This window comes from Lingula anatina, chromosome 6, assembly GCF_051362555.1.
Source record: "Lingula anatina isolate TDL-2025a chromosome 6, LinAna3.0, whole genome shotgun sequence".
Taxonomy (NCBI): Eukaryota; Metazoa; Brachiopoda; class Lingulata; order Lingulida; family Lingulidae; genus Lingula; species Lingula anatina.
Genome location: NC_141772.1, coordinates 10952392 through 10976790, shown reverse-complemented (window position 1 = coordinate 10976790; position 24399 = coordinate 10952392). Strand labels below are relative to the sequence as shown.

General features: G+C 37.4%; 1 protein-coding gene across 7 annotated transcripts in view; it reads left to right on the top strand.

Moving 5' to 3' along the window:
• The window catches only part of LOC106178322 (cyclin-dependent kinase 17), a 56877-nt gene that overhangs the window by 24740 nt on the left and 7738 nt on the right, over nucleotides 1–24399 (top strand). For 3 of the 7 annotated variants that reach the window (XM_013561446.3, XM_087015864.1, XM_013561449.2), the window contains 6 exons: nucleotides 17974–18101; nucleotides 21718–21900; nucleotides 22521–22635; nucleotides 23135–23229; nucleotides 23660–23722; nucleotides 24158–24281. In XM_013561446.3, the coding sequence (XP_013416900.1) occupies nucleotides 17974–18101; nucleotides 21718–21900; nucleotides 22521–22635; nucleotides 23135–23229; nucleotides 23660–23722; nucleotides 24158–24281 (708 nt within the window). Of the gene's footprint in view, nucleotides 1–5831; nucleotides 6177–10825; nucleotides 10926–16017; nucleotides 16418–16466; nucleotides 16964–17973; nucleotides 18102–21717; nucleotides 21901–22520; nucleotides 22636–23134; nucleotides 23230–23659; nucleotides 23723–24157; nucleotides 24282–24399 lie in introns of those variants that run through there. The other 4 variants (XM_013561445.3, XM_013561453.3, XM_087015863.1 and 1 more) reach the window with 4 other exon arrangements.

Genomic DNA, 24399 nt, shown 5'->3' with positions numbered 1-24399 from the left:
TCAGTTGGTGTCAGTGGATAGTACCAGAGATTGAAATGCTGGTGATAACTCATCTTTCTTTAAGAGGAGAAATCTTTCCTGGAAAGAATATCCTATTATTAGAAAAAAAAAAAAAAAAAAAAAATTCACAAGGTTCAAGCATGGTGAAATGGGCAGAGAAGTTCAGTTAGGCATTATTCAGAATGGGGGACTAACTAGTCTGAGGGTCCAATATGGCCGAGCCACTTGTATACTTCCCCACGGGATATCTATTCAGTGTCTGTTAGCAGATTAGATGGCAAGCTACTAGTAGTTAGTCCCCAATTCTGAATGGGGCCTTAGTGTTAATGAATAGTTACAAGCTCAGCAGTTCATCTTACAGGCTACAGTGATCAGTCCAGTAGATAGGTGCATCTCTGGTATCTTCAGTTTTATCTTTTTAACACCAGTTTATCAGCATGAATTAATTTTTTTTATTCTAAGAAGGTAGTTTTTTTTTTTAAAGGTTTTGGAAGTGGGTATCAGAAATGAGGTCTTATGTATTACAATATACAAAAAGTGCAAAAGAACAAGAAAAAATTGAGAAAGCAAGATCAACAGTAATTCAGAATAAATTTTAAAAAAATGCATTTATGCACATGCTACATTTTTTTATCGAGTGCCGTTGTGAGAAATGTGAAACCATCAGCAGTCCTTAGAGGATAAATTTAGAAAAAAAAAGGAGGATTAAATTCTGTTTTAATTGAGCACTTCCTGACATTTGTTTGCCTTCTCTTTTCTAAACTGTACAACCTTTTGTCAATACTTCCAGGAAAAAAAGCATTCAGAGCTGCCATGCCAATTCATACCTGCAGAAAATAATGAAATTCCATGTAATCATTATCAGATATATCACAAAATAGAAAGTGTGGCAGCCTTTAAATGGCTTGATGCTCTCTTGGGATTGACAGTAATTGGGTGTGGATTGTAATGTAGCTGTTTTTTTGGGGGGAAACAAAATAAAATGTGTTGTACCAATTGTCAGCTAATTAGTATTTTATAAGCAATTTTTTCTGGGGAAACCAAAAAATGTGACAGAACTTCAAAACCTTGATGTAGGCTTTCAAGTATTTTTTTGTAGCTCTGCAGTTCACTTACTCTGTAAAATGGTTCAAAGTCACTGATGCCTTTTAAGTTGTCTTTAATTTTCAATGGTTCCCTCAAGCCTGATCCATTTGCTAAGTGAAGTCTTAATGTAGAGTTAAATTACAGCAGATAGTGTTTTTGTTTGAATGTAAGTAAATTTTACAGCTTGTCTGTTTTCTACTCAACGTCAGGAGGAGGCGTGTTAATCTTTTAATCTGATTGCAATCAGCAAGAGTCCCCTCGGAGCTGGATTGATCTAGATAGAATGAAAGTTACATTGGGAAGGGGTCCTTGCTAGTGCACATTTGAACCTTTTGGCACCATTCTTGTTTCTTGTTCCAGTACAGAAATTCAGCAGCATAAACCACTCTCTAATAGATACATGTTTGAACAATTATTGTGCACACTACCAGCTTACAGCTTGGTGCTTATGTAGACTTGTTGGAATTCTTAACTTACCTGAGTCCTAATCTGTGACTGGACTCATTTTCCCCCTTTAAACCAAATATGTCCATTACTGGGCATCATGCCACATAATAAGAGCGCGAAATTCTTCTGCTTGAAGTAATGAAATCAACTGTTGAAATGAATTTGTACTCCATTTATTTTTAGAAAAACGACATGATGTTGGAATGTAAGGGAGTTATCATTTCTGTTTGAAATAATGCAATCAACTATACATTGAATCAGTGTATGATGTATCAAGCTTTTCTTTGAGCAGTCATCAAACTGGAAAGAGGTAGATTGAGTTTGCTCTCAGTACATATGTGAGGATAAAAATTCCAAGACACTTAAACACTGCATTGAGTAATGCAATCAAATTATATTTTTACTTATAACTAGTAGATGTCCTCATTTGAAGATAGGTTTGCCATAATTGCTATAAACGTTACTGTGCAAGCCTTGCATAGTGTATACCAAATATAGAAGCAAGTTTATTATGCTCTGTAAACTGATTCTGAGTTTTTAAAGATCAAGACGGGTTCATTCCAAATGGGTTTGTAAAAATAAATCATTTATCAAGAACTCCTACGCTAAGAGTGATAAAATCAAATTTTCATTGTTTTCTAAAGCAATCCTAAGCTGCCATGACGACAAAGTTTCTTTTCAATGGGACTACATAAAGTCCCAGTGAGAAGAAACAGAACAAGGTCAGGAGGCTTTAAAACCTGAGGTATATTGCAACCAGCTCTGCCATTTCCGGCCATCAGCTCTGTTATTTGTAATCAACCACACTGATGTTTTGATCTTATGTCAGCCAAAGGCAAAACAGTTCCTGCCAAACTGGGGCCGGCTGATGCATTAACTCTGGATATTAAGCGAGGCAGCATACGTGCACGTACAGCTGTACACGTGTTTTGAAAGCGCTGATGGCAGTTATGGCGACGGTGATGATGCTGAAGGCTGCATGTGCATGCTGCCACACGTGCCAAAGCTGAATTTTTCTCAGTGTTTTTTTCTTTTTTTTCTTTTTTTTATTTGGATTAGGAAGTTTTTATATGCATTTTAAAATAAAATCAATACAAACTTAAGAATGTCAAAGCAATAAAAAAACCTATGTATGGAAGCCATCACAAAGTTTTTTCAGTTTGAATTTAAAGATCACTCCCATATGCCATGTTTTCTTAAATTGATATCTAGTATATGAATACTCCATAGCCAATAAGTAAATATTTCCATAAAAGATATTCCAACATTATAAAAAATATATGATTTGGTACAGGTTTCCTTTTTTTGCTCTGTGTGTATCTTTTTTCTATATCAACAGTAAAAACAAGGTGACATCAATGTCACACAAAGGAAAATATAAGTTGAATCCCAGTCAAAACTTAAACATCCAGCAAATAGACATGTGAAGGTTTGCAAATGGAAGTATGAAAGCTGAGAGGTGTTGGGAAGTTTGAAGTGATTGTGCTTAGGACTACAAGCACCTGCATATTGGTGTTAGATTTGTAAACACTAGGAGGCCATGTACATTGCTAGGCAGTGCCCTAAATTTTTCTCCTTTTTTCACCTTTTTTCTCTCAGGCTATAGCATCTGCCATCTACTAATTAACACTGGACATATATATATATACAAATCCATTCAGGTATTTGCTGAAAAAAGGGCAACTTTTAGAACTGATATGATTAAATGAGGTATCAGAAACTTGAATTTGTTGTAAATGTTAATGGCATTTTTATTAAAGATTGCTTTCTCATTGTAGGTTTGGAGGAAATGGGCAATATTTCGTTTAAGTGATAAAGGTGATAGAATGGCTTATGCATTCAGAAAAGGTTAACCATCTTCCACACTTCTCTCCCCTGTAGCTAAACCTATTAAGTTCATCCTCCATTTTCTGCCCTTTTCAGGGTATACAACAAAGCTCATAAAAATATGCCTCATAGCCAAGTCGTCAGCTGTTTAGCTCATTCTTTGTTTGAAGGATACTTTGACATTAATAAGAATTAAAAGCTTTTGATAAGAGCATTAGAACAACTCTTGGTTCTTGTGGTGGAGAGAGTTGCACCTGCTCCTCTTCCTGATCTTCAGCTGCTTGGAGCTGGCTGTGCTGGGTTTATTTTAGTATTTGGGGCAAACATCAGCTGTCAGAATAGCAGGGGACCCGCTCCAGAGGCTTTACTTCAACAGACACTTCAATTTTTCGAATCAGCTGTTTTTTCTGTCTTTATTCCTTTCCTCTTTTTTTCTCCCTGTTAATCAGCTCCTGAATAACCTGCCATGCTGCTTGTGGGAATTGTGCTTTTAGGGCATGTTTACATCAAAATCAACTGAAACCAGAAAAAGAAGAAATGGAATAGAAGACTGCATTGGTTTAAATTTGCTTTGTCAAAAACTGCATTTTACATCCAGGATTTTTTTTATGATTCAAATTAAATATTCATTTTTTCCTGGCAATTTTATGTCCTAAGCAGGCCCCAGATATTCCCAATCAAAGGTCTACCTACCATTTTTTCTTACAATCCAAAATCAACTCTAATTTTATGCATGTCAAAGAACACTTTAAACAAGAGAATCATCAGTTTATGACTTTGCTATTAGATACATTTTAATGAGGCATTGATAAAGTCTATGTGGTTGTTGTGTGATGTCAATTAGTCTACTTAGGTTTTAAATTGGTCCTGGTGTGAACTTCCTTCAGAAGTCTCAACTCATTCATGTGTGTGAGAGGGTGTTGTGCGACTCTGGACTTCCTTGGTTCCGTTTCAACAATGCCACAAGATGTCTGCCGTGATTACTACTAAGAGCTGAAATGCTGAAAAAAAATGGAACATGTGCCAAATATTTTGTTTCATTGGAGCATATGGTGATGTGTAGTGGTTGGAGTATTTCCTCTTTCCAGTACCTCATGTTTATTTTCCTAAGTAATATTTTTTTAAATTACAAATTGACTCCTTTTGACCAGAGTTGATTTTATTCCCCAGTGTTGAAAACTGTTAGTGGATGAATATTAAGAAAACCATCAGCTGAGAACATTATTATTTGTTCTATTCATTAAGTGATTTATTTGGCAATTGGTTAATATGCTCCCTGCTGACTTGAGCCTCCTGTATGGCCAGGGTGTCTGTGGTAGAGGCTCTAGCTCAGACCTTGAGACCAGGTGGTACTTTGCACCTACTCTGTAAGTACTTTGTTCAGTTCCATCATAGCCAGCAGTTCACCAGTGGGAAGTGCAGCAGCACAGCGCACATGGAATCTGCTGCTCGTTGGGGATTTTCTCCAACAGAAATCTCGCTTCTTTGTGCTTCTGCTCAGCTCTTCTACTCATTTGAGGCGTGTTAGAATGTACAAATAAACAGGAGAACGTCAGAAGCTGTTGGACCTGGGGGATATTCATAGAATCGGGAGACTGATGGTGTGTGCATGGAGTTGTTCCCAGTAGTTTTACCTGAAGTGAGAAGTCGGGTTATCTTGGTGTGGCTGGGATATTTTACCAAACCTGCATACTAAATACTACGGAAACCAGCTGGTGGCTTCCAGATCCGCAGAGATGTTATGCTGCTATCGGTGATAGCGAGTACAGAACAGAGGTTTTGGGTTCAATCTGACGTTGCATTTCCTCAGGAAAACTTAAGATCTCTGTTTCAAGCTTAACAGGACATAGATGCAAGATGGGTGTTTAACATGCTCACTTCAACAGGATACAATGCGTTTCCTTTAAGAAGAAAAGAAAACTTGAGGATTCAGATGTCAGTCTGGACAGATGGTTTGAGAATTTGGTAGTTTTGATGCACTGAGAATAACTTGGCAGCGAGCAGCATTAAAACAGATTGTTTAGCTAGTTCAAAGACTGCAAGCTGAGAGAGAAGGAGAGCGCAGTGTTCGACTTGGCACGCTCCATCGTCGCATCCAGAGACCTTGAAACTCTCTTACTGGCACCTGGTTAAGGATAACAGTTCTATTTTCACTGGTGCACCAGTACTCTTTGTTTGTGGATCATAGCTCCAAGTGGCAATGTTTGTGGCTAGAGTGAAATTCCGATAAAGGATATATTTCCACTCGAGGGGTTTTCCCTATCAGGCTACTACTGGCGGAGTGACAGAGACCATCGGCAGGGCGTGATTGTGATCTCAACCTTTACAGATACATCACAGCTCTCACTGTCAGTGGCATCTGTGGAGGACTGGTCGAGTTACTACTCCTGCCAGTGGTTGCCATGGCAACTACACATTTGGCTGCCAAAGAATACAAGTGGAGGCTTTGTGTTACATCACTTTAGCTGGCCGTTACCGCACAAGTTGCAGCAGACGATTGTGTGATTGTTGTCTGTGGCGCAACACTGCGCTCCCTGACAATTAGCTATTGACTGGGAGCAACTTGAAACTCTGCCCACTGGGGCTCTCGAAAGTCTCTTCTGAGTGGAAAGAAAGGAGCAGAAAAATCAATATGGATCTCAGTTTCTTGTACAAAAACCCATTCAAGGTCTTTTCATTCTCCAAAAAGAGCAGACGGAAGCCGGCCACGGAGCAGAAGGGTTCAATGACGTCGTCTCAGAGCCAGACGATGCAGCCCCGACCTTGCAGACCGGGGATGTTCCGATCTAAAAGTCTGTCTCGAGGAATGACCTTAGGTACTGGTGCTGTATTTGTTTTATTATCTTTTAGAGTTCACTTCAGCAAAATACCTTTGGGTAACACTGAAGGTAATTCATTTCTGACAAACAACATTGTGATACATTATGATATATTTTTGTTAGTTTCTTAGGTTTTCAACAAAATTGGTAAAAATGTTGTTTGACTAAAATAAGGAGATTGCAAGAGTTGCCCTAGTTCTTATGTCTTATGTATGTTGTTTGTTTATGGGAATGCAGTATGAAAACAAGGGTTTTCAGTCCTTGTGGTGATACTATAAAAAGGAACTATTTTTTTTCCTCTGCTCACTGAGGTTAGCCACAGTTGTTTACCTTTGGATGTAATTGCTACCTAACTTGGCAAAAAGCCTCCGACCTAAGTGTAATTTGTCTTTCAGCCATAATGATTTTTTTCGTTTAATGGCCCCCTTTAAGTGAAATGAAGAACGTCATTTATTGATCTCTGACATGGCACTAGACAGATGAATAGGATGTGAAATGTTGAAATGATCTTGTGGAAATCGTGCATTACTTTTTAATAGTTAGTTTGATGATGATTTACAAAGTGTTCATTTACTGTTACATTTGCCATTGATTACAAAGGTCTTTTGTTTTCATGTTGACAAATACTGTAGTGGTATTAGGTTAAAGTGTGATTTGATGGTTCTTCGGCCACTTACATAGCAGATAGGTGATTGCGGTAATTAGTCTTGTAATTCACACCAAAATGATTTATCTTATTTTCAATATATTTTCTTCGTTTAGTGAGCGATAATAGTGTTTTTAAACAGGTATGGTTCGTTTCATAAAATACACATTATTGATGCATTAAGTGTAAATCTTAAAGAAAAAAAAAGATATTTGAGTATTTAGGGTGTTTGAAATTAATGAGTTTTTATGGTATTAAGGAGAGCCTGAGGGTTCTTTGAGGGTTTTGCCAAAGTCACCTTGCAGTAGAGGACAGCAGCTGTGATTGGCAATGATAGAGATGGGTTCTATTTGTTTGAGAAAAACTGATGTAAGGTTTCATCAAAATGACTCTCAGGATGAGTAAGTTTGCTTTTTGGGAAAGTTCTTCTGCCTGCTCTGTCTTTTATGCTGAAAACAATTGCCATGTAATTGCATATAGATAGCATCTTTTGGCAGAAACAGAAAGTAACAGGTCCTGTAGTTCTAGACCAATTTACTTAAGTGATTCTTAGATGCCTTTTGTCTTCCTCAATAAGGTAAAAAAAAACAAACAAAAAAAAAAAAAAAAACATCAATTTGATTGCATGACGAAGAAAGATGTCAACTCTTATCAAATGTGGCTGAATGAAACGGAGGGATGTGATCATGTCTTTTTTTTTTACATAGAAGTGTATTAAACTGCCTGATGACATGTTGTACAGTTTTGACATTCTTTTGTAGGTTATTGGTAATTATTGTGATATTTCGCTTTTCACTGTAAAAGAAAAACAGAGATCAGTGGTCAACATTTCACTGTTTATGCATCCAGATGATCCAGGGCAGAAGACAGCACGCGGATTTTAAATCGTGAAATTCATTTTGACAATTTGGTTCAAATTTGTAGATTATTGTCTCTTTCTCTCTCTCTCTCCCCCTCCCTCTCTCTCTCGTTATAGGAAACGGTGTGTAATTTATGAGAATAACAAAGAATAATTTGTCATCATTCATGTCAGCTTAGAGAGGATAAACATGGCACTTCACCAAAACCCGTGACAGATCCCGTCATCTGTTATAAGGTGTCAGTTTTCTTCTCCTTTTTTGGAAGCATTTTGAGGTTGCACAGTTTTTTTGTTCCTCACATTTTTATTTCGTATTGATGGCTTTAAGGGGATGTGTCTTTGGTACTGATGCATTGGAGTTTTTCCTGTGAGGGGTTTGTTGACCAGAAGTCTGTGCAAACATGATATTTTCCTCGTGAATACCATGTGGCCAATCCTTCTCCTCTGTAAACTTAGGTTTTCTTGCATAATTAATGGTTAACCATGCTGCATGAGTGGCGTTGAGTTATGTATGCACAAGCAACTGAGGGTTGTCAGTGATTTTATTGAACATTTAAAGCGAAATGGGCTGCCAGGTGGTAAATTCCTACCTAAATTTCTGACAGTATATCCAGGTTTTAGTATCATGCCAAGATGAAACCATTTAGTTGTTCAAACACACTCGGATTTTAATTCCATTGTGAAGTGTTCTGGACACATTTGTTATTAAAGGGGAAAGCTTTTTCGTGTAGCTTTTCTTCTTAAGCAGAAATTGAGCCCACATGCGTTTCAGATTATTTAGTGAAATCGAATAATGAATTGATAAGAAGAGAAATTTTTCTTTTCTTCTGAACCAAGTGGATTTTTTTTTCAGATTTTAGATGTTATTTCGTAATTAAGAATGCAAGATTTATGTTATTGAAGTATGAAAGTGATGAATTGTATTTCATCATTATCAGCCACTCTGCTGATTCTGATGAAAAAATGGAACGTATCATCTGACATACATTCCTCATTTTACCAAGAGAAAGATATCAGCATAGAATTCTTAGAAAACAAAAACTCACATTCTGGTGCACAGAAATAAAAAAAATGTTACCTTTCAGATGCATAATTGTAAAAGTTTGAAAACAAAAGCCTCCCCTGTAAATGTTTATATGAAGGTTGACACCTCAATTGATGCCAAGCTGAGCCAACACATATTATATTGTACTTTTCACTGATTATTACACAGTATGTGGTTTTGTCCTTAAAATGTTTTACCCTGTAGGAAAATATCATATCAGTGTTTAAAAATTGTTTTTGGACAGTAATTGTCTTAGGGATTCAGTTTTAATGATTTATGTCTGTCATTATTTGCCAGAAAAAAAAAAAAAATCAGCCTACTTGATTAAAGCAGCGAGGTAACCATGGCAACAACAGTTAATATAACCCTGGAAAAAAAGAGAAAAAGAACTTGAAATTATTCAGTAATTAACTTGTCATTACTTGTTATAATTAAGTCTCCCTTGCCAGCTGGTTGGATCATTAAAGGAAAGGCTCAGGTCAGCTCGGCCCCAATGCGGCAGCAGAAATCAATTGCCCTTCTGCCGGTGAATTCAGGAAGGAAGCTGACGCTGCTATAGGCGAGAGTCATAATGATGGCCATTGTATTGATGGATATATTTTATTAAATAAGCGGCAGGTTTTGCTGGCGCGCATACCCGCGTTCATTTCAGTGCATTACGCTGGACTGGAGTGGTGTAGTACTCAGTTTGTTGTGCTGAGAGCTAGCACTTGTTTTACTGTGGTTACGTCACTGTAGCAATAGCCTGCTGCTGTGTCCTGACACTGCATTCTGTACTGGTTCACAGAAATAGCCTGATAGCTTGTCTGTATCCAGGAGATCTATAATCACAGTGTATCTTAGGATTCATCTGTTTTATGGCACTTTGGTGCTGCTGTGCTGACATAACTGTTCTGTTAGTGCTACTGTGTCACTTCATGGTGTAGCTGGCGTTGTAGCACTGCACTGGAGTTGCTGCTTCATTGTTTCTGCTATTGCATCAGTGCTGTCATTGTCAGTGCTGTTATTGCTCTGGTGGTAATTGTAAGAAGTTAGGGTAGAGCACACCTAACAACAAGGCCAGGTGAAACAGTGGCATAAATCTGACACCAGTGGTGCCATTGTTGTACTCTTCCTGCTGCTGCTGCTGCTGAGACATCTCAAATACAGTAACAGTGTAGAATACTGCTGCTGATGTATTGTCATTGGTGTTGTCACAGGGGTTAGTGTTGAGGTGGAGGTCACTTTGAAGTCAAAGAGGACAGGTTTAGCTGAGAAACAGAAGGTGAATTTGCTGTGGGGTATATCAAATTGGACGCAGAGACTTCTTAGAGAAGTATGGCTTTTAAAGATCTATATATGATCACAGAATGAATGGTAAAATATCTGAGGACATTAAGCTTTTTTTCAAAACTGTACAAAAGTATAGATAACAAAATAACATTAAGTGGGTGAGTTGCTTTGAGTATCTGTAACATTCTCATGTACAGTATGTCTTGACAAAAAGATTACTTAAAGGAGAAAAAAAAACTCATTTTAATTTCATTACATAGCTATCTACCAGACAGCACTCAAGGTATAATTCAATTAACATATAACTGTGGTGTGCCTGATTCGACAGATGCAAAACTCAACAGATTGGATACCAGTCTTTATTTTGTTACTTATAAGTTATAAGACAAAGTGTAATGACATTTCTGTTTTAATGTCATTCAATTGTAAGAAGAGGAGACAAGAATCGCTAGAGTAACGTCACACCATTGAGGTTTGCATAAATTGGAAATTTGAAGAAGGAGATTTGGGTTTGGCAGAAATTGTGACTGTATGGATCAATGTTATTGTTTGTAATAAGAATAAAAGGTGGAAGACTCATCAAATTGCTTATGGTATTGTGAAGGACTTATCTTTCATCAGATATCCGCAGCAATATGGGGCAAGAGTTTAAGTGACACTGTGGGTGGAACAGCATTGGTGTAGGTGGAGAAAATTGAAAGCCCGCAGGCACTAGTATGCAGCAGATATATATCTAAATTGCCACAGACTTCTCTGAGGACATTGAGGACGTTCACAGGAAAGAATAAGCTGAAATTTTTTTGTTTGTTTTATTTGCTGAGACCGTGTTGTGGATAGCTATGCCTGTGTTCGCCAAGTTTCAGACAATGTTCCGAAGGCAGCAGTCTTGTCCTTCTGGCTGGCTGAATAATGTTCACCCCATTGGTAAGCAAATTTCTCTCTCTCTCTCTCTCTCTCTCTCGCTCTCTCTCTCTCTCTCTCTCTCTCTCTCTCTTCATATAAATAAATCAATCAATCAAATGTAACCCTCAAGAGATAATTCTCGGCAGCTCAAACTTATTGAATCTTTAAGAACCAAAAATTGAAATTTCACATAATATGGGGCAGAACTTTACCTTGCACCAATGTTGGGTATATATATATATACGCAATATCTAGGCTGTGGTACTCTGCAGTGTATGCATTGAAGGACAGGGAATACTGCTTTATGTTATTGCAGCGTGTTTATAAACTTGTCTGACGTTGTGTATATTACAGGTGAAAGTCACACCTTGAAGTTACTGAGATTTGATAGCTTAATTTTTTGCGCTATTTGAAGATTTTTCTTAAAAGGGTGAAAGGTTAGTATTCTTAATGACAGAGGCTGGAAGATACTGACTTAAGTCTAAATGCCAGCAACTTGCACATATTTGACTTCAGTTTAAGGGAACCATAAGATTTTTTTGTACGCCAGAGATTTTAAAAGTTGTAAAAATCTAAAAGGGGCAGTATCTCCTCAAATTACTTCAACTGAATATAGTTGAGTATAAATAATAAGATTTTTAATCTGAGAATTGTATGTACATAATAAAGCTTTTTGTGCATGATGATGTGTATAACCTAAGTCAAAGTAAGGAGATATTGGTAACAGCTGTGTCTGATCAATGAAGTGCATTTTATAATATGTTACAGACTAGGAAAATGGGGAAAAAACTACAGTTTTCTGATGCTGCGCTAAACCGATAATTCCATCATAATTCTATAAAAAATATTGCATGTAATGGGAATGTAAGTAAATGTTCCTGATGCCCTAAGTTGATGCAGACTTCAGTGCATGTTACATGGCGCCATCTTACAGCCAGTCTATTACATTGTATTTAATGATTGATTGCCTAGAAACCATGGTGTAATTGCCAGTCTGGTCCTCCCCCAGCAGTGCGATCTAGACCAAAATGCTCCTCTTCCAGCAGTGTGGCCTGGACCTAAATGGTCCATCTCCTGCAAGGTGAACTGGTCCCAAATGATCCTCCTCCAGAAGTGTGAACTGGTCCCAAATGGTCCATCTCCAGCAAGGTGAGCTGGTCCCTAATGATCCTCCTCCAGAAGTGTGAACTGGTCCCAAATGATCCTCCTCTAGCAATGTGACCTGGACCTAAATGATCCTCTTCCAGCAGTGTGAACTGGTCCCAAATGATCCTCCTCCAGCAGTGTGAACTGGTCCTATGTGATTCTCTTCCAGTTGCTGATAAGATGGCTGGACACACTTCTTCACTTCCTCTGCCATATGGTGCACCATATGCTGTATATATTGCCTGACATAGGTGTATATTTGCATAGGCCGGTATGGTAGTGATCTTTTATTAATTCCTATGTGGTGTAGAGATCCCTGGTAAATGATGATGGGAAATTAGAGCTCACCAAGTATTCTTTTCATCAAGAATCCCAAAGCCAAATTGTTTTTTTGACATTTTCTGAAATTGGCTTGAAAAGGAATTGAACACTTTATTGTATTGTATGTATAGCTGTTTCCTTATTGTATTGAAAAAAAAATTAGTTTTAGCTGTTTCCTGAAGGTATAAGTTTCACAATGTAAAAAAAAAAATTGATGTGCATGTGATTGAAATTAGACTACAATAATTGCACGGAGGCACCTGGGGAAATCCTTCATTATCATTTAGAGGAAAATTGATTATTTTTCCATCAAATCCTCCTACTCTAATATTATGTGATAGACGTCATCTGTTTATTCCAGACAATTAAAGTCGCTATCTTAATTCATCTTAAATGGGCAGAAAAATGATGAAGTCAGTTTTCACATTCATTGTCATTGATTTGATGCAGTGTCCGTCACACGAAGGCAATTACTGAAATTAAAACATTCAGGCTGACATCCTTTTCTTTTTTTATCTTAATGAGACTATCAGCATTGGGCATGCACTAAGTTTGGTTTGAGGAAAATAATGATTTTCTTACCTAGGGGCCAAAATAAGAAAAATGTTTTGATGCTAGGCTGACATGCACTGACATGGATTAATTGTAACTAATAATAATAGTAAAAATACAGTAATAATAGTAATTGGAATCTGATTTTCTTCTTGGTAGTTTTCTCACTTAAACTACCCTTCAAACCCCCCCCCCCACAACCACCACCCCCCCGACTGAAATGTCACCAATTGTTAGAAAACCATCCATTTTATTCTACTGTTTTCTTCTTCTAACCCAAGTTCTTATCCAACTTATCAGAACTGCCCCACATCTTTTCTCTAATTACTCCAGGTAATGTGCAATCTTAGGAAAAGTTCTATGAATATGGTGCACCAAGCATACATTGGTTGCCATGGCAACGGTGCTATTAGATGGGCTGCACGAATACCTCCCACCAGTATTGACAATTTCCCATCATGGAAAGCTAAGGAGGGAAACCAGTTATTAAAAACATTTCAAGTAATGATGGTTTCATTAGAGATCTCAGCTGCTTCTTGACATTTGATGTGGGATGTAATGATCAGATTAATTTAGGTGCAGGAGAGGAACGCATTCAGTTGGGTTCCAAAACAAACTGTTTCAGATCTGATTTCAAGAAGCGGGAACTTGATTGCAATTCCCTGCTGCGTGCTGTGCAGCACCTATTTATACCTGTAGACAGGGCTTTTGTTAGGACTGGGGTACAGCCTGTCCAATATTACCACCTGTTATTTCCGACAAAATTTCAGGGAGTTCTAAGTATGCCCTAAATTCCTCATATTTCAAAAAAATCCATAAGCCATCCAGCTGTCTTTAAAATATAAGCCGTCCAGTCCGGTGATGCTGGTGGCTGTCCAAATGAGGGCTGGATGGTTAGCTGGTACTGTAGAATACCCAGTGATCAGTGGATGAGGTTATAGAGGGGTTGTGTAGTGATTTGCTGGTGGGAGGGGTTGGGGTGAGGGGGGGGGGGGGGCTGGGAGGATAGGATCAGTCAAGCGTTCTTGTCATATGAACTTTCTGTTTCACAGAACTAATGCAGAAGTAAGTCAATGGGTGACAAATGTTCTTGACGCAAAGTTAAAACATTTTGCTTGCGTGTATACTTGAAAACGTGTGGATACATGCAAGTGTGTATTCATGTATATACGCAAGCAATATATATATATATGCACATTTATGTGTGAAAGATATTTAGCATGCATTTCCTTTCTTCTCATTGTCTTGACATCAAATCCCCTCAGCTTCAAGTCACACCGGGTAAACCTGATCAATATCCGTGTCATTACAAAACCTCTGTTGACTCTGAACTGATTAATTTGGCACTGCAGCATGTTACATGTTCCAAAAAGTGTGGAAAAAATCCAATAATTTTCTTTGCACTGGAAACTTGCTAATCAGGGGATATGCCGCAGAAGGCAAGCAGTGCACTGGTGGCGGAGGGAATCACTTGGCAAACCTGATTTATTAGTGTGGGAGAGCACCACAGTGTACCGAGGAAGTGCAGGAGATTTTGATAAAGACAGCAGGATCTGACTAGAAAATCACAGGATCTGACTAGAAAATAAATTTAAAAACATTTTTAAAAAGATTGTGTGTCATTGACAGTAACTTTAGTTTCAAAATTGTTATTGCTGACAAATTTGAACTGCCTTATATGTATAAAATATTTGTATCCCCCCCCCCCCCACACACACACACATACACACACACACACCTTCGAAGATGCATACAAAGTCAATTTTTGGTCACAAAAACCAACCAAATGCCAGCATATAGTTTCAAGTAGTATAACTAAGAGAATTACCAAAAGGCATTGTTTAATTTTACCCGAAAATGTTTAAACAGATTTTTCTGCTAGCGTTCTATGCTGTATGTCAATGGGCCAGAAAAGTAGGTCACAAAAGTAGGTTAAATTTTTGACCAAAAATTTAAAAAAAGGAGCTGTTATGGCTGATCCAGTGATTTATTCAGTTTATCTATTGGCATGTAGAATTTATTTGAGTCATTTAAGAAACTAGTAGAAGTGGTTTATATGTGTTACTGGGAATCCACGCTCCACTGATACTCGGTTCGTATGTACCTTTAATTGTGCTCTTATATTGCTAAGGAATTACAAAGAAACCATTGGCTGTGGAAGTATGATTAATTACTTTGGTTTGAATTCCCTGAAAAAACACCATAAGAAAATAATGAAGATGCCTTGATTTATTGATCAGCATCTGGTATATTCTTTCTGGCTATGACAGGCGGTCACAGTATTAAGATAGATGACAGTGGGTTGCCCTCCTTGTGTCATCAGCCTGACCTTTGACCTCTCAGTGACGCAAACAGACAAGATGTTGACATTGCAGCATGATGGTTCTGCCCTCACTGCGACCTGCTGGAACAGAGGGAAAGATTCACTGCAATTCTGACCTGTTTTATTTTGTACTTATATGTACTTACATTTGCTTCTGCATGACAGCGTATTAATTTGTACCGTATACTTAAACTTATTTTCATTTTCTTAATCGTCTAAATGGTCAAAAAGAAATTTGAGATTTAATTTAAGATTTGCCTTGTTCAGAAAATTTTGTCTTTGGTGTTGCTGTTAAGTCTTGCAAATATTGGTCCACTTGTTGATCACTATAGGCCAATCAGAGGTGTGACAAGCACTATACCCAGTTGCAGTAATTAATAGTAAACTCTAAATAGAATTTCCATCATGTGCATTTAAACTCATGACACAACAGAAGGTAACAAAAGATGAAAAAAAAAAGGCTCTGAAGAATTATCGCATTTTTTTTTGAAAATAATTTCATTAAATGCTGTAGTGTTATCAATAAATTTCAGTTATGTGGTTTACTTATGTTATATCTGTTTATTATGAAAGGGGTATGGCTTCTTTGACATTGGCTATTTCAGTGACAACTTTTCTTCATTGTTTTTTCCAAGAAACAGTGGCTTGTAGTTTTTGAAATATAACTACAGCTGATTAAGAATACCAGAAAAAGGGGGTGGGGTGGATGATCCTTCATTTTTGCCCCTGCCCCCCCCCCTCCCCCTTTTCTGGACCCACTACCACAACCAATTGAATTCTTTGAAAAGTTGTCAAAAAATCTGGCCAGTTGCATGCATAAGAGACAATAAAGAATGACAGGTATGACCGGTTGTCATCACTCATGTCCAGCTGTCAGAGTGACCGTGTTGGGACAGACCTCTTATCATGTCTAAAATATCACCAAAGTCATTCTGCATTTTATCAGATATAGCTCCTTAATTGTATCAAACATCGTCAATTTTCATTCAGTTCTCCAAGATCTTAGATGTTTAAAAAGAAATCTATCTATATATATTTATGGAATTGTGTATGGTGCCAAGATTGGGTGTGTACTGGGTGACCTTAAGGGACACTGAATGTAACAGAAGGTGTGTGGACTGGAAGAATGACAAACATTACACTGGTCAAGGCTGTGAGACTTGTCACCAATGTAAGACACACAGGAACTATGTACCAAACCTTCTGTGATATTCACCTGTGATTTGACTGGTCAGGAGGGATGGTGAAGAAGACCAATTTGTTCTCATGGTTCAGTTTTGAGATGATGCTTATGTGAATTTATGTGTTGTAGGTGGCTGGCAGTTCTTGATGTAGACTGATCTTTCATACGAGAAACATGGTACATGAGTTTTGATGAGGAAATTTGCAGCTTTCAACATATCATTTTACCATCTATTTGCTGCTGTTTTTTTATAGTCAGAAGTGAAATGTCAAAAATGAAGATTGTATGTAGGAGATCATAGACGCCACTCTAGGGTAGTTCCTGTACTAAACAAGTGAACGCTGTCTGCAGCACAGCAATGAACAAGTTTTAAATTATAAAAAGCACCTTGGATGCTAAATTGATAATTTGTATTTCGATAAAGTTTGAGGATGCTGTGCCTCTGGAGGAATGCTTTTGCAAAAGGATTTGGCTCAAGACTTAGCAAAGAGGATTGTCAAGGACAAAGCTGTATGTGTAGAGCCAGGGGTCTAGGTGGGTTATATATGTAACGTCATTACGCGAGTCAGAAAATAATTTGTTTACTTGCAGAACCTGATGATTAGGTGGATACTGTGTACTAATACCTATGTAACTTCTCTGTTATGTAATAGTATGCTGACATATATACTAGTAAGTAGCTAGATTGAAAAATTTAATCAGGTCAGTGACTTTTTTCCTTGCAAAATATTTGTCACTTTCTCAAGCCAGTGTAAATTGTTTTGGCACACAGTTTATGAGTTAGTGTGAAAAGTGATAACATAGCTGAGCTGGTGTAAATTGATGTTTGTTGAGAAATACAAGATGTGTGAAAATGATAGACCTTGAAGTTGATTTGACCTTGGCATTGAATTGACCTTGGTATTGATCTGACCTTGGTGCTGATCTGACCTTGACCTTGCTGTTGATTTGACTTGTGTATTGATCTGACTGAATATGGAAGGTGTGAAACTATTCATCTTGGGAACAACTTGTTTGACTCTTGTGAGTGGCAGCAATAACTTAAGGGCACATAGGCAATATTTTGTTTACTAAACTATTTGAGATACAGATAACTGACTGCCATAAGGCTTAAATGTGCAGCCTTAAAACTTTATTAGGGTTTAGAAAAAAAAAAAAAAAGAAAAAAAAATGCCCATTTAGATTTCAGAAGTTTTGAATGACAAGATATGATGTCAACATCAATCAGAATGACAGAAATGTCAAAACAGAAACTGATATGAAAAGTATGTTTGGATGCAATGTTTTGAATGAATGAATGAAGGGTTGAATTGGATGTCAATCATAAGATAGTAGATCAAGAAATGGTGCCTGGAGTTTTTTGTGCCCTGCTTTGATTCCTCGATCTCCTGCCATGATTATACTAAAAATTATTACAGTATACATGAGAATCTGATCACTACAGTATATATATGGATATTAATGTGCAATTGCCTTTAGAAAAATCTGCCAGATTTGCAGCATTTTTTAAAAAAATTGATGTTCATCTTTGTTTTATCCTGTAGGTGTTGTCCATGAGCATCCTAGAATTGGTTCAGACGGAGAGAGCGAGGAAGTCTCAGGAACATCAGATGAACGAGAAGAATACACATCGCCTGTGAAGTTACGGCAAAAACATCGAAGATATAGCGAGGTTTGTACTGACTCTATTACATGTTGGTGGGACGGATATCAAGGGTGTTTGAAATAACCACTTTTTTTGGTCTGAAAATATCTTCTCTGAATTAAGATTTGATTGTGGTTCTCAAGTTGGGTCAATTAAGGGGGTAAAAAGGCATAGTTTTTCAGAAGACCCTCTCCTTGACATTGCTAGATACAGGTTTGTATTTACTTTCAGATGTCAAGTTTGTGCCTCATCTGTTTTAAGTTTTTTATATACTGAGCCCTTAGCAGATTGTAATTGTGTTGACAATTTTTTTTCCTCACTGGTGACATAAATCCCTTAAGATATGTCATCAGCATGTATTAGTGGCTGTGTGTCTGTTAAATCCACTAGGCCCAGTATTGCTTTGTAGACTTTATGTAGTCTGCTATGAGTTTTTAAGCTGTCTTATAGGGTAGATGAGGCAGTAAGTGAGAGTATATGGACCTATACATGGATGTAACCTGTTCTGCAATGATAAAGGCAAGTTATGGAGTTATGAGTTAAGAAATTCAGGAAATACTTTTGGTGCGGTAGTTAAAGGAAGGCAGTCAAAAGTAGAGCTTTTTTTTTTCAAAATGTGCTTTTCCCTCGTATTTTTGCACCCACGCATGCCTGCATACAAAGAGCATGAGGTAGATGAATAAAAGTCAAATAGAGAGAATAAGATAAAGCCAGTATTAAGATAACTTTTTACGGTATGTCAGAGTCTTCAAGATTTCCACTGTTTCCATTTTTCTGGTGACATTAACAGTCTGTTGATTACATATCACTTGATGCAGTAGCAATCCTCACATGGTTTCACTGTTGGAATTGCCTGCCCTTTGGTTCGGAGCAGATGACAGAGTCGGCTGCTAATTCAATAGGCCAGGCAGGACTCCAGAGACCCAAGTTTACTGGGCTGTCACAATTACACTGGATATGAATCAATAAGAAGTTGTCAGGTTGAATAGAAACTGTGCCCTTCAGTGGAGATTTTTTTCATGGAGTTTTCTAAAGGTATGGCACAGTACTGTAATGACCAGAAAATTTTGCAATTCCTTGTAATTGTATTTATTACTGTGCTTATTTCTGCTGTTCTCTCATCAGTAGGCCTGATTCAGAACCGATGAGGTTATGGTTTTCTCTGGCTAGATGTACTTTTGAAGTTCTCATCTTTGGGGATCCCTGGCATAGAGCATATATAACATGAAAGCCGCATTTACAGTTCTGCTTTTAAAGTTTAACGGAGGACAGTGTGAGCTCAGCGAACAACAGTCTATTTCCTGGATGACCTAGTCCTCTTATCACACAACTCAAAGGAAAATGAGGCTGTGCGCACTGTGTGAAGACATATAAGACTAGGTGTGCAGGCATCTATGACTGGGTTCCCATACCTAGATCAATCCACAGTTAGTATGATAGGGTCTGGGAATGGTCCCTATGCGAGATTGGGATAATTTTTTTAGCCGTAAAGTAATTTTTTTAGTGATTCGGGTGAAATTCTATTCTGAGACTTAGGGTAGGTCACCTCAGAAAGCAATACAAAAGAGGCACAAAGCATGGTAAATGTTTACTTAAACAGTTTTACAAATAAGAAACTATCTGTGGATACATTTTGGCATCTAGCTTGTATTTGTCATCGTACTGCATATACTACTCCACTAGTCTGACATTATTCTGATGCCGTGTAATCTTGCTTGATTTTACATTCTTGAAACTTTCAGCTATCTCGGATGATTCCTATTATGATTATTGGGTGTACACCAGAGCAATTAGATTGCCCCCCTGTGGTTAGATAACAAGGTTGGAAGTTGAGCCTTCTCATCTTGACTGTAAATGCGCCTTGTTATATAAGTTGGAAACATTTGAACTGACAGTGGTATCGTGCAAAGCAATTCCAGCTATTTGTTCCACAGATCAGACTCTTGTTATCTTACTTCACGAAGCCTTAGGGGGTTTTGTGGGCAGGGAAGTAACCGCAGGCAACATGGGTCATAATATCCTCTTTTCCTGACAAATAATCTTCCAATAAGATGAGCGGTTATTACCAGGATTTTTTTCCTCATGGAAGTCGTATGAACTATGGCCATGACAGAGAGACACCTGTTGTGGAGATACCTGAGGGAAAGGCATGATAGGAAATCATCCCCTGATTAAAGATGGTGCTATTTGTATTGTACTGTGAAGCCAGGGTTCGGTGAATGGCAATCTGATTACACGGAATCACAATGGGAATCAATGGAGCTTAATCAGGTTTGTAGATAGGAACATGAATAGAAACTGAATTTCCTGGACATTCCTGATTTTCAGTGCTAAGTGGGTGTAATTGATGTGGGGAGGCAAGGTGTTGATAAGGGTTTCCGTAGAGAGTGTATGGTATTTGACAATTGACCATTCAACAGTTTTTTGGAGAATGAAACTGGGAAAGGTTGCTGAGAGGATTTTGCAGGTAGGTCTCCAGTCCAGACATTCAGGAGATGTTTCCATCATTTTCCCTTCTTGGGTTTTGACTGTTGACTCTTGGCATACCATTAGGCCATGCACACCTATGTATTTTTAATGGTTTAAAGTTTACCAAATTGTGATGCTCTGATTTCAGATACACGCTGTTCCCGTAACTATTCAGACATTAAGTACAAGAACTAACCATTGGCTGTGGTTTATTTCTTGTTTTTGCTATAACATGTAGCTTTATTCTTTGATTTCAATTCACGATGTTGTATTCCGTGACGCGTATACCTTATGTAAATCAATAGGTACCATTTACAGGTGAGACACATGGCAGTCATTTAAGGTAGAGATCAATACATAAATGCATGTTACTTAAACAAGCCATTTAGTGCTTTAAACCACCCACAAATTCTTGTCTGTGGATTTCATTTTCCAAGTTCTAAGTGAAGGAAAAAATGTACTAAAATGTTTGCCATTTTCTTGTACTCGGTGACTGTTATAAAACCTGGATGCTTGCCATTTTCATGTTTATAAACGGGGGTCATATTAGCAGGAGAAGGTAATTAATTGCAGCAGCCCAGATTTTTCTGCCAAATTAGTAATGAATTGGTTTTGATAGCTGAAGAAAATCGTCTTAGTTGGCAAACATGTCGTGGTTGCTTGAAATGATGCAATGAAATACTGAGAAGAAGGGAAGTGCTGCAGTAAATTTGTCTCAATTATCTCATTTTTTTCTTAGAAAAAAGGAAATAACAAAAGTTCTAATTATGTAATCAAATTGTATCAAATTTTACTATTATTTTTTATTTTCTTTTTTACAGAAGTGCAACAGGTAATAAAATAAATTCTGTTATTAACAGACAAGAAAAAAAAACTAAGCCTGTGTGCACATGTAACTAGATTACATTTACACATACGCCCTGCGATGCAATTATTGGAAATTTTTTTTTTTGTATTGTAAGGAGCTTTGGGCTACGCCGAGTATGTCTACATTACATGGCCTTAAATTAAAGCCTTTAACCTATACGATTTCATGCAATTTTGCATGGCTATTGTCTACCTCTGCTCAGAAAAGGGTTTTACGGGCAGTAAACGTGCATTGTACAGGCATCGCATTTGAAATGTAATCTAGGCTTAACACAGGATTCAAATTCTTCATATTTGTGTATTGCAGCAAGACATCAGCAAGCGTCTGTCTCTACCGCCTGATCTGAGGCTCCCCGAGAATTTCCTCGCACGCCAAAGCGTCAGTCCCACCCTGGACGGGCCACTCACCAGGCGACTACGTCGAGCCTCGTTATCAGAAATAGGCTTTGGAAGAATAGAGTCCTATACAAAGTTAGATAAATTAGGAGAGGTGAGTGTGTTTGTGTGAGGATCGTGTGGGCATGCAGCAAAAATTAATATAAAATTTAAAGCATTGTAATTCTTTTAAAACAATTAAACTGTAGAAGTTGTATAAAACAATCATAACTTTGCATGGAGGGCTGTAATGGTGAAATGTACCCGATTGGGCTGACAAATATTCTTTTCAAATTTTAAATGAATAAATTTCATATTGGTTGTAATGCTTTGAAAGAACAAATATGGTAGCTTTGGCTTATAACTAGGAATCTTACTAACGGCAACTTCAAAACCACATTTGCCACATTTACGTGCTACAAATTACTTCTAACCTTTACAACTGTTAATAATGCTGCTAAGCTCAGTTTTAGTTGGAAATTGGATAAATACAGGATGGCGCTATCTGCCCTATATTTAGTTCAGTTGTGTCATTAGCATATAAGAATAATGGACAAGGATTATATTTAATGGGCCTGGTAAAATGCAGCATCTGTGCTTACACGTTGTAAAAGAGCAGTCTCTGTTAACCTCAATAATATCTGGAGATAGAGAAAAGGTTAACCCTTGGGGGAATAGAACCTAGTTTATCCTTTATTCTCATTTCTATTTTTTCGTTTTTGTTGCTGTTTTTAGGGTACTTATGCCACTGTATTCAAAGGCAAGAGCAGGTTAACAGAAACCTTAGTAGCTTTAAAGGAAATCCGCCTAGAACATGAAGAAGGGGCACCATGTACAGCTATCAGGGAAGGTGAGAATTGTGATTGGTTCATTGTGCCATTAGTTCCCATTGGTTCATTCTGGCATCTGTTCTGATTGGTTCATTGTGTCATCTGTTCTGATTGGTTCACTCTGCCGTCTGTTTCCAAAGGCATATAGGCACCATGATAACCACCCCTGGGTATTCTTTTTAGAAATAAACTTAGAATGCAATCATATTCTTGTCATGATTTTGATGCCACTTTTCAGATCACTGAGTTTAAATGGTTTAATGAATTTGTTGCGTTTATAGCTCAATTTTGGGGTGGATATTGACATGATTGCTCATTGTAGATAAATAAAATATTGAACTCACAGTAATTTACAGAACCTATATTAATTGTCCAACTTGTTACAATATTATTCTGTTTTTTTAAGAATGTCCTCTCCTGCATTTTTTTTTTTTTTTTTTTTTTTTTTGATTGGAGGAAAGGAGTAGCCTGTTTTTAATTCTGTAAAATGTGACAAATTTAGTTTGTTTTTCCTTCCAGTGTCCCTCTTAAGAGAGTTAAAGCACAACAACATTGTGACATTACATGATATTATACACACAGACAAATCACTGACTCTAGTCTTTGAATATCTGGTATGTATGATTTGCCTTATATGTTTATGTGACCAATTTATAAATATTTATCATAAATTGTTGCTAGTAATGTTTTAAATTGAATTCTGTTGGGTTTTTATCTGCTTTTTATGTAGTGAATGACAGAATTACTGTTAAATTTTTCAACTAATAAAAAAATCAGGATTAAAGGCTAAAAGAGTTTCCTAGATTTGGTAAATGGTCATTGTAAGACATCTAGGTGTTGAAAAGAAAAATTTCATCCTGGCTGCGACTTGGAAATCAAGCGATACCAAGATGGCATTGTGTTAGTTGTGACAGAATGTTCTTTAATGAACAACTTGTGTAAGTTGTGACAAATGAATATGGTCTCTTGATAAAATTTTCATTTGAAAAAAAAAAAAAAGATAATGAATATTTTTAAAATGAAGTTCACTCTTTAAAATTGCAGGACAAAGATCTCAAGCAATATATGGATGACTGTGGTAACATAATGAACCTACACAATGTCAGGGTAAGTTTGACCAGAACATTTAAAGTTTGTAAAGTTATGGATTATTCTGCATACAAGCGTCATTTTCCAATGTCAGATTTTTTACCCCCCCCCCCCCCCCCCCCCCCCCCCGGTTAACAGTAATGGTGTTCAACAGAATGGCTGTCTAAAATGAATTGTAAATAATGTAAATAACCTGGCGAAAAATAACAAATCTGCTGATAATGCTGCAATTGAATGCTACAAAACAGGATTGATGACAGTCTGCCCTGTGAAAATCTGTAATCTCTCTCTCTCTCTCTCTCTCTCTCTCTCAGGTCAGAGCTATGATAGTTATTAAGTTAATACTGATGAAAGCAAGACTTATTTATCTTATTATTTCTCTGAGGAGCATGGATCATACCACACTCCTGTCAAAATAATTTACATAATTTATTTCTTTTTCCTTTTTTTCAGATATTCCTTTTTCAACTTCTCAGAGGTTTGGCATATTGCCATAAAAGAAGAATTTTACACAGGGATCTAAAACCACAAAATTTACTTATCAATGAAAGGGGAGAGTTAAAGTTAGCAGATTTTGGTAAGTGAAGAACTGTTGCACACATAGTGGCTGGGAAACCTATGCTGAAATGTTTTTGCCCAAGGGCATTGCTAGAGAATCACTCACCAAGCATGGCGCTCTTGTAGCAGAAACCTAA